Source organism: Carcharodon carcharias, chromosome 26 (genome assembly GCF_017639515.1).
Source record: "Carcharodon carcharias isolate sCarCar2 chromosome 26, sCarCar2.pri, whole genome shotgun sequence".
In the NCBI taxonomy this organism is placed as follows: Eukaryota; Metazoa; Chordata; class Chondrichthyes; order Lamniformes; family Lamnidae; genus Carcharodon; species Carcharodon carcharias.
The window spans coordinates 7,802,229-7,815,858 of NC_054492.1; the positions used below are offsets into that span (position 1 = coordinate 7,802,229).

Sequence of the window (13,630 nt, forward strand, 5' to 3'; positions counted from 1 at the left end):
TCACTTCAACTTTAAACTATTTAAATACATTCCAAGAAGCATTCACATCTATTAAGTTGAAATAATGCCATTCATTTGAGCCCAGCAGGAGGTAGCTACCTGCGAATTCTCACTTGAGATGGTAACTGGTTTGATTGGCAGCTCAAGTGGTTAAACCCCAGACATGGAGAGCTGGGGGAGGATCAGAGGTCAAGTTGTTGGCTTTCAGTACAGCTAAGAGATAAAAAAAACCATGGTTGGCAATGACTAAGTTGTGCTGGCAGCAATGCCAGGTCTACAAAATGAGAATAACAGTAAACTCCCAATCTTCTGCTTGTAAGAAAGACAGATGATTATAAATTTCAGGTCTGCACCAAATATCTTGCACTGGAAAATGGGTCTGAAGCACACAAAAGTAAGGTAGGAGAAGCCATTTGAGATGCAGTGGCTGGACTGAAATAATTATGAGTGCAATCACAGCATCCTGGACCGTTAGATAGAGGAGGGTTAGTGAGCCATGATCACAACTACACAGAATGTCAACAGTGACTTTGACCAGGTTCCCTCCACCCTGACCCCCACCCCCATTCTGTGGGAAAAGTGGATACCAGTTAGGATCGGTGTAAATAGGAAGTGAAGGGAGAAGTGATGATCGTGACATATTCAAAGACCTTGGAAGGAAGACTAGGTTGGAACTGTGACAGCAAAGGGTGAAATCTTTCAGAAAGTGCTGAAGATGAGAATTTTGAAAAGGTTGGGGATAGTATGAGAGAACAAGGAGAGATCAACATCAAATATTTCAACATATTTAGGTCTATTGTGCTTGTTCTCCACTAAAGTTTCCAACTCTAATCCCATTCCATTGTTCTTTCCCTGTATCATTTGAGTTCCAGAACTACCAGAGTCTCTGGCCAAGCTGTTCCTGCAGAGCTGCAAGACTGGCAAGTGCCTGACATAGTAGAAATTGTCCAGGTATATCCTGAGCAAATCCAAAGTGATCAATTGCAGCCTGATCAGTCTAACCTCAGTCATCAGCGAAGTGATGGAAGGCGTCATCAATATGACTACCCAGTGGCATCTGCTTGCTGACACTCAGTTTGGGATCTGCCGGGTTACTCAGCTCCTGATCTCACTATAGCCTTGGTCCAAACATGGGCAAAAGAGCTGAATTCCAGAGGTGAGTTGACAGTGACTGCCCTGGATATCAAGGCAGCATTTGACTGAGCGTGGCATCAAGTAGCCTCAGTAAAATTGAATTAGGGGAAAACTCTCTGCAGGTTGGAGTCATACCTAGCACAAAGGAAGACGGTTGTGGTTATTGGAGGCCAGTCATCTCAGCTCTAGGACATCACTGCAGGAGTTCCTCAGGGTTGTGTCCTCGGCCCAACCATCTTCAACTGCTTCATCAGTGACCTTTCTTCCATCATAAGGTCAGAAGTGGGATGTTCGTTGATGATTGCACAATATTCAGCACATTCGCAACTCCTCAGATACGGAAGCATGTTCAAATGCAGCAAGACCTGGACAATATCCAGGCTTGGGCTGACAAGTGGCAAGTAACATTCATGTCATTAAAAACTACAGCTAATGACCATCTCCAACAAGAAGGTGTCTATCACCCCATGACATTCAATGCCATTACCATAATTGAATCCCCCATTATCAACATCCTGGGGATTACCATAGACCAGAAACTGACCTAGACTAGCCATATTAATACTGTGGCTGCAAGAGCAGGTCAGAGGCTAGGAATCCTGTGGTGAGTAACTCACCTCCTGACTGTCCAAAGCCTGCCCACCATCTACAAGGCACAAGTCAGGAGTGTGATGTAATACTCTCCGCCTGGATGAGTGCAGCTCCTCCAACACTCAAGAAGCCAAACAGCATCCAGAGGAAAGCAGCCTATTTGATTGGAACTCCATCCACCAACTTAAACGTTCTCTCCCTCTATCACCCGTGCAATGCAGCAACACTGTCTGATGCACTCAGTGACTCACCAAGATTCTTTTGACAGCACCTCCAAACCTGTGGCCTTTAGCACCTAGAAGGACGTGCAGCAGGCACATGGGAACACTATCATCTGCACATTCCCCTCCAAGTCATTCACCATCCTGACTTGGAAATATATCACCGGTCCTTCACTGTCATTTGGTCAAAATCCTGGAACTCCCTCCGTAACAGCACTGTGGGTGTTCCTACACCACAGGGACTGCAACGGTTCAAGAAGGCAGCTTACCACCACCTCCTCAAGTGAAGTTGGGGTTAGGCGATAAATGTGGACCTTGCCGGTGGTACCCTCGTCCCAAAATAGTAATTTTCTTCAAGTACTTATCAAATTCCCTCAATATATTTCATTGACTCCATTTCAACAGCTAATTGTGGTTATTTATTCCATATTCTAATCATGTTGTGCTGTCAAAATGTTCCTGCTAACCTTGATCATTAGAATTATAATGCAAATCCTAAATTTTTTGCCTATTACTTCCCTGTCAGTGAAAATAATTTTTTGATGTTTTTGCTTTATCAAACCCACTTGTATTTGGAACACTTTGAATAAATCTGCTTGACTGTCTCCATTTCAGTCAATTCAGCCCCAGCGTTTCAAGTGCCTCCTGAAAAATGTCCCCTTTCGTGTCAGGCACCTTCCTTGTAAATCCACCTTTTCTCAGGCTCCAGTATTCTTTTTGTGACTGGCTGCTGAAAACTGCACACGGCACAGCAGCAAGTGTGAACCACATCCTTATCCAGATATTTTTGCCTTCCTGCTATCTAGTTTTGTGCCATCAGGAAAGGATAATAAAATCAAATCAGCCTCACATTATGCACATCATGGCAATTTTTTGTGAATTACCTAATTTAAAAATTACAGAGAACCAAAAACCCTTCTGCAGCTGAGTCCCGTCTCAGTGCCATAAGTCACTAGTCTCCCTCCTCCTTCAGTCCAAATTACCAGTCTGCTCTAACCCCCTAAAGACTAAGTGTATAGAAATACCTCAACAATGCCTGGAGCTTTCCTCTACCGATATGTCACTGTCTGCTAAAAGGACTGAAGCTGTTGGGAAGCACTCCCAGCCCAAAAAAAAAACATTTGTCCATCCAAATATTATGTGGCTTTAATATCTAGACTAAGTTTTTCCACTGCAACTTTCAACACTAACGCTATCCGCAGAAATCCTGAAACTATTTGAACATCAGGCTCTCACTGACAGATTGCTTTAAGCATGAGTCCTGTGACTAAAACTCCAAAACACTTGAAGTGCAATGTTGTATATTTATAAATGATCAAAAAGCAGAATGCACAACCAGCCAACTGACCTTTATTCAGTGAGAAAAGCAACACACAGCTCGCCTCATTCCTGAACAGGCAGGGGATTAGTCTGTTCGTTTTTATGTGTAAATCTGTCCAGATAATAGTGGTTTTTCAGTCACCACACGACACAGCTCAGATGATAGAACAGAACTGACAAAGGCAGACACAGCTTCAGCATGTTGGTAGTTATGGGGAGGAGATGGCATGGTGGTATTGTTGCTGGACTAGTAATCCAGAGACCCAGGGTAATGCTGTGGGGACCTGGGTTTGAACCCTACCACAGCAGATGGTGGAATTTGAATTTAATTTTAAAAAAGTCTAATGATGACCACAAAACCCAACTGACTGCTTCACTAATGCCCTAAATCTGTTGTCCTTATGTGGTCTGGCCTGCATGTGACTCCAGACCCACAGCAATCTGGTTGACTCTTAAAATGGCCTAGCAAGCCACTCAGTTGTTACAAGCCTCAAAAATGGATTGAAACCAGACACACCACCTGGCATCGACCTAGGCACCATTAACGACAACAGCAATCTTAACCCTGTTTACCCTGTAAAATCCTCTTTACTAACCCCTGGGGGCTGGTGCAAATTTGGGAGAGCTGTCTCACAGACTAGTCAAGCAACAGCCTGTCATAGACATCCTCATGGAATCATATCTTACAGATATTGTCCCAGACATCACCATCCTTGGGTATGTCCTGTCCCACTAACAGGACAGATCCAGCAGAGGTGGCGGCACAGTGATATATGGGAAGGAGTTGCCCTGGGAGTCCTCAACGCTGTCTCTGGACCCCATAAAGTCTCATGGCATCGGGTCAAACATGGGCAAGGAAACCTCCTGCTGATTAACATGTACCGCCCACCCTCGGCTGATGAATCAGTGTCCCTCCATGTTAAACACCACTTGGAGGAAGCACTGAGGGTGGCAAGGGTGTCCATCACCAAGAGTGGCTTGGTAGCACCACTACTGGCCGAGTCCTAAAGGACATAGCTGCTAGACTGGCAGGTGGCGAAGGAAACAACAAGAGGGAAAAACATACTTGACTTCATCCTCACCAACCTGCTTGCCACAGGTGCATCTGCCCATGACTGTATCGGTAGAAGAGAGCACCGCATAGACCTTGTGGAGACAAAGTCCTGCATTCACATTGACGATACCTTCCATCGTTCTGTGTGGCACTACCACCGTGCTAAATAGGATAGATTTAGAACATTTCTAGCAACTGACGACTGGGCATCCATGAGGTGCTGTGGGCCATCAGCAGCAGCAGGATTGTACTCGAACACAATCTGTGATCTCATGGCCCAGCATATCCCCCACTCTACCATTACCATCAAGCCAGGGGATCAACCCTGGTTCAATGAAGATTGCAGGAGGGCATGCCAGGAGCAGCACCAGACTTATCTAAAGATGTGGCGTCAACCTGGTGAAGCTACAACTTGCGTGCCAAACAGGATAAGCAGCAAGTGATAGACAGAACTAAGCGATCCCACAACCGAACATCTAAGCTCTGCAGTCCTCCCACATCCAGTCGTGAATGGTGGTGGACAATTAAATAAGTCACTGGAGGAGGATGCGCCACAAATATCCCCATCCTCAATAATGGAGGAGCCCAGTACATCAGTGCAAAAGATAAGGCTGAAGCATTTGCTACAATCTTCAGCCAAAAGTGTAATCATCAGCGAACGTCCCCACTTCTGACCTAATGATGGAAGGAAGGTCATTGATGAAACAGCTGAAGATGATTGGGCCGAGGACACTACCCTGAGGAACTCCTGCAGTGATGTCCTGGAGCTGAGGTGACTGATCTCCAACGACTACAACCACCTTCCTTTGTGCTAGGTATGACTCTATCCAGCAGAGAGGTCATCGCTGATATTCCATCTTGGCCTGCTCTGGAGGTCCCCAGCATCACAGGTGCCAGAGTTCAGCGAATTTGATTCACTCCACATGATATCAAGAAATGGCTGAAGGCACTAGATATTACAAAGGCTATGGGCCCTGTCAATATTCCAGCAATAGTACTGAAGACTTGTGCTCCAGAAATTACTGCCCCCCTATCCTAGCTGTTGCAGTACAGTTACAACTCTGGCATCTACCCGGCCATGTGGAAAATTGTCCAGGTATGTCCTGTACACACAAAAAAGGAAGACAAATCCAGCCCGGCCAATTGCTGCCCCATCAGTCTACTCTCTATTATCAGTAAAATAATGGAAGGGGTCATCAACAATGCTATTGAGCGGTATTTGCTTAGCAATAACCTGCTCACTGATGCCCAGTTTGGGTTCTGCCAGGGCCACTCAGTTCCTGACCTCATTACAGCCTTGGTTCAAACATGGACAAAAGAGGTGAACTCCCGCAGCGAGGTGAGAGTGACTGCCCTTGACATTAAGGCAGCTTTTGACTGAGTGTGGCATCAAGGGGCGCTAGCAAAGCTAAAGTCAGTAGGAATCAGGGGGAAAACTCTCTGCTGGTTGGAGTCATACTTAGCACAAAGGTAGGTGGTTGTGGTCAGTCACTTCAGGTCCAGGACATCGCTGCAGGTGTTCCTCAAGGTAGTGTCCTAGGCCCAGCCATCTTCAGCTGTTTCATCAATGACTTTCCTGCCATCATAAAGTCAGAAGTAGGGATGTTCCCTGATGATTGCACGATGTTCAGCACCATTTGCGACTCCTCAGACACTGAAGCAGTCCATGTCCAAATGCAGCAAGACCTGGACAATATCCAGGCTTGGGCTGACAAGTGGCAAGTAACACTTGTGCCACACAAGTGCCAGACAATGACCATCTCCAACAAGAGAGAATCTAACCATCGCCCCTTGATGTTCAATGGCATTACCATCACTGAATACCCCACTATCAACATCCTGTGGGTTACCATTGACCAGACACTGAACTGGAGTGGCCATATAAATACTGTGGCTACAAGAGCAGGTCAGAGGCTAGGAATCCTGTGGTGAGTAACTCACCTCCTGACTCTCCAAAGCCTGTCTACCATCTACAAGGCACAAGTCAGGAGTGTGATGGAATACTCCCCACTTGCCTGGATGAGTGCAGCTCCCACAACACTCAAGAAGCTTGGCATCATCCAGGACAAAGCAGCCCGCTTAATTGGCACCACACCCACAAACATTCACTCCCTCCACCACCGACGCACAGTAGCAGCAGTGTGCACCATCTACAAGATGCACTGCAGGAATTCCCCAAGGCTTCTTAGACAGGACCTTCCAAACCGATGACCACTACCAACTAGAAGGACAAGGGCAGCAGATACATGGGAACACCACCACCTGGAAGCTCCGCCACACCCCCCCCGCCCCCCCGCCCCCCCCACCCCCCACCAAGCCACTCACCATCCTGACTTAGAAATATATCGCCGTTCCTTCACTGTCACTGGGTCAAAATCCTGGAACTCCCTTCCTAACAGCACTGTGGGTGTACCTACACCACATGGGCTGCAGCAGTTCAATAAGGTAGCTCATCACCACCTTCTCAAGGGCAACTGGGGATGGGCAATAAAAGCTGGCCCAGGCAGTGAAGTCCACATCCTGTGAATGAATAAAAAAACCTACTAAAATATTGCCACAAATTTCAAATCAGAAACAGCAAGCAAAAAAAACTGAGCATAAACATTCAGAACCTTTGATAACTAACTCAAAACCACTTTATCTCGGAGTAGGGGAGTATATTGGTTATATTACAGGACAAGTGACCCAGAGGCCTTGACTTAAAACCTAAAAACCATGAGTTCAAGTTTCATCATGGCAATTCAAGAGTTTAATTTTAGGTGTTAAAATATCAGACAATTCAAAAAGCTGGTATCAGTCAGAGAGATGACCATGATCCAGAATGGTGTGATGCTGTGCTTGTAGCAATGCAAGATTGTCCTTCCTAGGTGCCATAAGCAAACTCCATGTAATCTAGTGGTCAACCCAGGCCCATGCAATTCTTCCTGTTGTGTTATTTGCCACAATGCTGTAAGGTGTAGCCCCCTAATCATCCTTTCTGACTCCTTGCAATTGCCTGCAACTGTACTGATAACAGAGATGGTTTTTATTTGATATGTGACTTAATACATTACTGTATTTGAGCAGCAATTTACAAGATATAGCCCTGCTGACTACGCTGCTTGCTATTGCTTCCTTGGGGGAGGTGGTGGTGTAGTTGCATTATCACCTGATTAGTGACCCAGGGTAATGCTCTACAGACCCAGGTTCAAATCCCACCACAGCAGATTGTGAAATTTAAGTTTAATACAAACAAATCTGGAATTAAGTCTAATTGTGACCATGAAACCATTGTCAATTGTCACAAAAACCCATCTGGTTCACTAATGCCCTTTAGGGAAGGAAATTTGCTATCCTTAACCCACAGCAATATGGTTGACTCTTAACTGCCCTTGTAACATGGGCAATTAGGGATGTCCCAGCCAGTGACGCCCACATCCCATGAACAAACAAAAAAAAGTTCAGAATCATATTGCACAGTGTTCCTTTGCGCAGAAGTTGTAACTGCGTTCCATCTTACTTCCGCAGTTTGTGCTCCTTTACATTCAAGGTGTTTGCTGGTGAACTTACTAACACTAGTGACCCCAACGCTGTAACTCCAACTGGACTGTATCTCCAAAATAGGAACTTGCAGCCGCGTTTGTCCAAATATGTTTTCTCCCAACCTACCCAATCATATTAATGATGTGTACATGTCCAGGTACGGATGGTGCTTCTGTCTTCAACCTCATCACAAACTTCAGTCGTCTTTGGGTTATGGGCCCATCCTGCAGACCTTGAAACTAACAACCTGACAAACTGAAGTCAGGCCGTATGTCACAGAAGGAGACCATTTGGTTCATCAAGCCCATGCTGGTCTCAAAACATTGTTCCCTTTGCTAGTTAATTAGAGGAAAACAGGTCTATCAAAGCTAAGAAATGAAATATAGTCTGCCAAGGCCCAATATTATGAAATAATGAAAGAGATTGTAAACTGGATGAAGGAATAAGAATCAGTATTCACTCCTCATGCAATATAAATTGTTGTTCCCTTTACTGTTGGTATTCTTGCAAAACTTTCCTGATGAGTGCAAGATGAAAAGCTTTGACAGTATGTCTCTTTTTTCAGCAACACAATACTCATTAGAGTGGAAAAACTGTTATCGACTGTAGTCGTTTAGAGGGAGCCCACTGTTCCAAGCAAGGCTGCAAATTTCTTCAAACTTTCTCATCCAAATTTCCTTACAGCAGCCCCCAAGCAATTCCTGTTGCTGTTATATGGTTTGTCCAACACTTGGTGCACTGTTGCACAGTCAACTCCTCTAGTACCTGGAGGCAAAACTAGTGCTCAGAATCCACGATGCATCACATGTCCTAACTCATCTTATTCCCATAAATCATGCTTCTTAGGCTTAGGCAGACTTGCACTGGAATGTAGAAGGCGTGATTTTTAGATGGTTCACTGTGGAGCCTGGCTGACAAGGTAAGGCTGTCACCTCAGGTTCATTTTCTTCAACCCACCTGCAGTGAAGGATCTGAATGTGTGCACAGTCAAGATCTTGCTACATCTGCAGTCTGACTCCCTCAGATGCTGAGTGCCGTTGTTCAGACATTTGTATCTTATGTGATGCAGCCTGCAGTTGGCTATCAGAGTTGCAAAGCAAAACAAAATGCCCATTGTGTGTCAGTATACTATGGCTAGCATGAATATGCCTGCCCTGATAAATGCACCTCACTCGTACTGTCCAGGTGAGTATAATAGCCTTTAATAGATGAGGTGTTGCCTGGATTAATACGATCTCTTGTCCTCTCTGACTTCCTAGTGACCTCGTTAAGAGCAACAATGACATCCTGGTAGGGATCTGTGACAATGAAGGGAAATAGTTCACAATGATTCACTGTGGAGATGCTACAATAAAGTCCCAAGTCCCACCCCTGCTCTGTGGAAACGTACAGTTCTGTTTGGTGATTGAAGGGGGAAACTATAAACAGTTGATTATGAGAACGTGTTTGGGCATCTTTGTGACCAGTGCCATGTTGGGACCATTGTATCATTCAGTTCACCTGCCCTATAAATGTAAATTACTGGAGTAGACATGGCTGAGGAGGCTTTGTGGTGCAGTGGGTAGTGTCCCTGCCTCTGAGCCAGAAGCTCTGGGCTTGAGTCCTACTCCAGGACATGATGGCCAAGGAGGGTGTGTTTATAACATGGCCAAAATTATCAGCCTGTAAATCCTTCTCATACGCCTATGGAAGATGATAAGAGTGGGAGAGTCTCCTGGTTAGCCATCTATAAAAAGCAATGGCAAACCACTGCAGTATCTTGCCAAGCAGACCATGTACCAAACACAGAAGTCCAGGGTCATCAATGCCTTTTCAGGGCATGGTAGTTAGAGGAGAGACATGGTTGAGAGGTGAGAGTCCCTGCCGCCTCAGATGAACATCTATTTTGTGCTCGCAGTGTTGCCTGTTGTGTGATTCAGATTAACTTCACTACTAAAATTGAAAGAACACATTTAAATCTTACCTTTCATGATTTCAAGATGCTCCAAAGTACTTCACAGTCACTGAAGTACTTTCAAAGTGTTATCACTGTTGTAATGTAGGAAACACTGCAAGCAATTTGTGCACAGCAAGATCCCACAAACATCAGTGAGAAAATGATCAGATAATTTGCTTGTGATGTTGGTTGAGGCATAAATTATTGGCCAATACACTGAGGAGAACTCCCCAGTTCTTCTTTAAAATAGTGCTATGGGATCTTTTACATCCACCTGTGAGGGCAGGCGGTGCCTCAGTTTAAGGTCTCATGTGAAAGATGGCACTTCCAACTGTGCAGCACTCCCTCAGTGTTGTACTGGAGTGTTAAACCTGGATTATGTGTTCAAAGTTTTGAGAAGAGCTTGAATCTAGGAGCTTCTGACTCTGAGGCGAGAATACTAGCACTGACTGGAGACTGACACCTGTGCTGTGGAGTTGCACCCAGGGAACCTGGGTTGGTAAATTAATGCTATACCATTGCTGCTGTCTCTCTGACCCATGCCCTCTCCAGTCCTGTACTCCCAGAAGGAACCAATGTCCAGGGAACTTATCCTACAATGTAATCCCATGAGGGACTGTACTGACCTGTTATTCCCATTATTGGAATTGTATTGTGAGTTACAAAATACTGCATCAATTGCAGGAGACAGCAAAAATTATTTGACCTGTTACGTTCTGGTTTTATTTGACTTAAACCAGTGATTTGCCAAATAAAACAGTCTACAGCTTAAGGCAACCTTTAAGTGTAAAATGTTTCTGCATCTACTGATCACTGGAAATCGTTTTGTCTTGTCCAAGGAATTTGAATTAAGAGCAGGCTGCCCTCTCTAAGTGGGGATTTCTCCATCTTTATCCCACCCTCTTTTGGGATGCAATTCCCCCATCACTAACGTGGAGACTGGATAATAGCATCTTTTTTCCCCTTTAGCAATGCTGAGTGGCATCTACGCTACCCTTACCCTGCAATGTCACAAGAGCAGTTAGTGTTCTGCCTCCGATTATTTATTTAACAAAAAATGCAATTTGTTTCAAGTGTGAATTCTAATGTAAATGAAATGCCAGTTTTGCTGTAAGGAGGACCTAACAATGTGTTGTTGCTAATATATTATTACAGAGGGAACTGGATCCAAATTGGCCTCTGTTATCCCAAGAAAACAGTTTTTAAAATCATGTCTGATATAAACCAGCGATCAAATGGAAGAGTGCACAGCGTGAAACGGTACAAAGCAGCATCATCCTTCAACATCCTGCAGAAAAACCCAGACAAGAGTCTTTATTATTTTGACAGCAATGCAGGGTAAGTCCACATCTTTCCTTGTACAGCTAGATAGTAGCTAATGTGCAGTAGATTTGAGGAGGCTGGGAGGAAGCAGCTAGCGAGAAAGCTAGGGGCTCAGAAGAGTCATTGTCCTAGAGCCATAGAGTCACTACAGCAGAAAAGGCAGCCATTCGGCCCATCAGATCCATGCCAGCTCTTTGTAGAGCAATCCAGTCAGTCCCATTCTCCCGCTCTATCCCTCTAGCCCTGCTTGTTTATTTCCCTGAAACTCCTTATATTTCCTTTTGAAATCATCAATGGTCGCCGCTTCCACCGGCCTCATGGGCAGTGAGTTCCAAGTCATTACCAATCCCTCTGCATCTTTTTCCCAAAACCTTAAATCTCTGTCTCCTGGTCCTTGTACCATCAGCTAATGGGAAAAGCTTTTCCTTGTCTACCTTATCTAAACCTGTTACAACCTCTATCAAATCTCCTCTCAATCCCCTTTGTTACGTGGAGAACAACCCCAGTCTCCCCAACCTAACCTTGTAGCTAAAATCCCCCATCCCTGGAATTATTCTGGTCAATCTGCTCTGCACTGTCTTGAGAACCCTCAAATTCTTCCTAAAGTGTGGCTACCAGAACTGGACACAATAATCTAGTTGTCATTTAACCAGAGCTTTATAAAGGTTCAGCATAACTTTTCTGCTTTTGTACTCAATGCCTTTATTTATGAAGCCTGAGATTCCCATTTGGCTTTGCTGACCACTCTCTCCTGCCACCTTCAAAGATCTATGCACACAAACCCTAGGTCCCTCTGTCCCTGCACACTCTTTAGAACTGTGCCATCTAGTCTGCATTGCCTCTCCCTGTTCCTCCTGTCAAAATACATCACCTCACATTTCTCTGTTTTAAATTCCACCTGCCTAAGAAAGCGAGATGATATTAGCTAGGAGGATGGGAGTGATTTTTGGGGTTGGCTTGAAGGAGTGAGTGCCTGGGATTGAGGGTTGTTGGAGCTGGGGCTTAGTGACGCTGGTCCCCAGAACAGAAAGGGAAGAAGTACATGGGGTCCAGTAACTGCCCATGGAGGCTGGAGTGTGAGTCCTGGCAGCATTCATGGCATATGGAGTTTGCACCTATGAGTACTTGGCATGTGGCAGAGCTATGGAGTATGATAGGGACTACCAGTATTTGGGTGCATTGGGTCAGGAGGCCAGAGTTCTGGGAGAATTCAAGAGTTTGAAACCTGTGCTGTGGGAGCACAGGTGAGACAGTGATCGTGGAGCTGCTTCTTTGTCAGAGGAGGATGTCAAGATGGGTGGAAGCAAGGGCTTAAGCCTCAAGTTGCAAGAACCTGACTTGGGAATTGGCTGGGCTGATGAGCCAGAGCAAGTGGGAAGCCACAAGCTATGTAAAGCCGTAGCCAATCAGATCAACAGTGCCTGTGCGAAAGAGGATGTTTACGTGAGTGATTTTAGGAGTAGGCTATAAGTTATTCATACAGCTGGGCACATAAACTTAGCCAGAAATCAGCCTAACCAAAGGATTGGTCCCCAGTGGCTGGGGTAATAGGCAAGCTGCAGGCCTCAGGGAAGCTCTTTAACTCTTATTTACACATGTAAGGACCTGAATGCCTGTTTTAGGAAGTCATTCGGGATACCTGGTGTCTTTCAGGTGTTCATTAGTCATGAGATGTCCCTGAAATTGGGCCTTATTGTACCTATCTTCCAGTTGTGAAAACAGATGCTGTGAGGCCTACATATTACCCCTGACAGTCACTGATTGTGTTTCACAGCCTGTAGAATGCTGAGTGCAGACTATCCGTCAATAATGATTTTCTACACTGTTTGCTTGAATTTTCTTGGTTCTTCTTAGGCTTCTTTTTATTATCCTTCAAGCAAAACATGTCCGGAAAGGTCACAGTTACTGCTCCAAACATGGCTGTGAACGGGTGAAGATTTTGTCACATGTCATCTCCTGGGAAACCAGCGACTGTTTGCGGAAGGGCCACTCGGTGAAACACACAAGCGAACCGTCCCGTCTCTTGACTCTCACTGGGCGAGTAGCTGCTCCTTGCAGTCACTGTGGTGCCCCGCAGGTATGCTGTCTGCATTGAGCGGCATTTATCATGAAACACGGTGAAGGGAGTGGGCATGTTCCCTGGTCCTTTCCCTAGTGTACTGAAACTCAGGAGGAATATATTGGCCTTGGAGACAGTGCAGTACGCGTTGCATGAAATAATAGCAGGGCTTAAAGGGTTAAATTATGAGAACAGGTAGCATAAACTTGCCTGGTATTCCCTAACGTTTATAATTATGAGGGTTGGTCTAAGCCTAATTAAAGTGATAAGGAGAGTTAATGGTACAAATCAAGAAACTATTTCCTTTGTTGAGCAGATTTAGGACAAGGTGTCTTATTCTTAGAGGCTTTGCAGGAGTGAAATCTTCACACAAAGAGTCAAAGCAACCTGGAACTCTCTCCCCCAAAAAAAGGCTGTGGATGGTGGGCTCAGCTTAAATGTTCAAAGCTAAGATCAGTAGTTATTGTTGG

General features: G+C 45.1%; 1 protein-coding gene across 3 annotated transcripts in view; it reads left to right on the forward strand.

Moving 5' to 3' along the window:
- LOC121269880 (cell migration inducing hyaluronidase 1) overlaps positions 1-13,630 on the forward strand; it is a 254,333-nt gene that overhangs the window by 84,313 nt on the left and 156,390 nt on the right. The window contains exons 19-20 of one of the 3 annotated variants that reach the window (XM_041174947.1): positions 10,934-11,116; positions 12,956-13,178. The exons of the other annotated variants lie outside the window; for them this stretch is intronic. Of the exons in view, the coding sequence (XP_041030881.1) occupies positions 10,934-11,116; positions 12,956-13,178 (406 nt within the window). The remainder of the gene's footprint in view (positions 1-10,933; positions 11,117-12,955; positions 13,179-13,630) is intronic. 3 annotated transcript variants of the gene reach the window in all.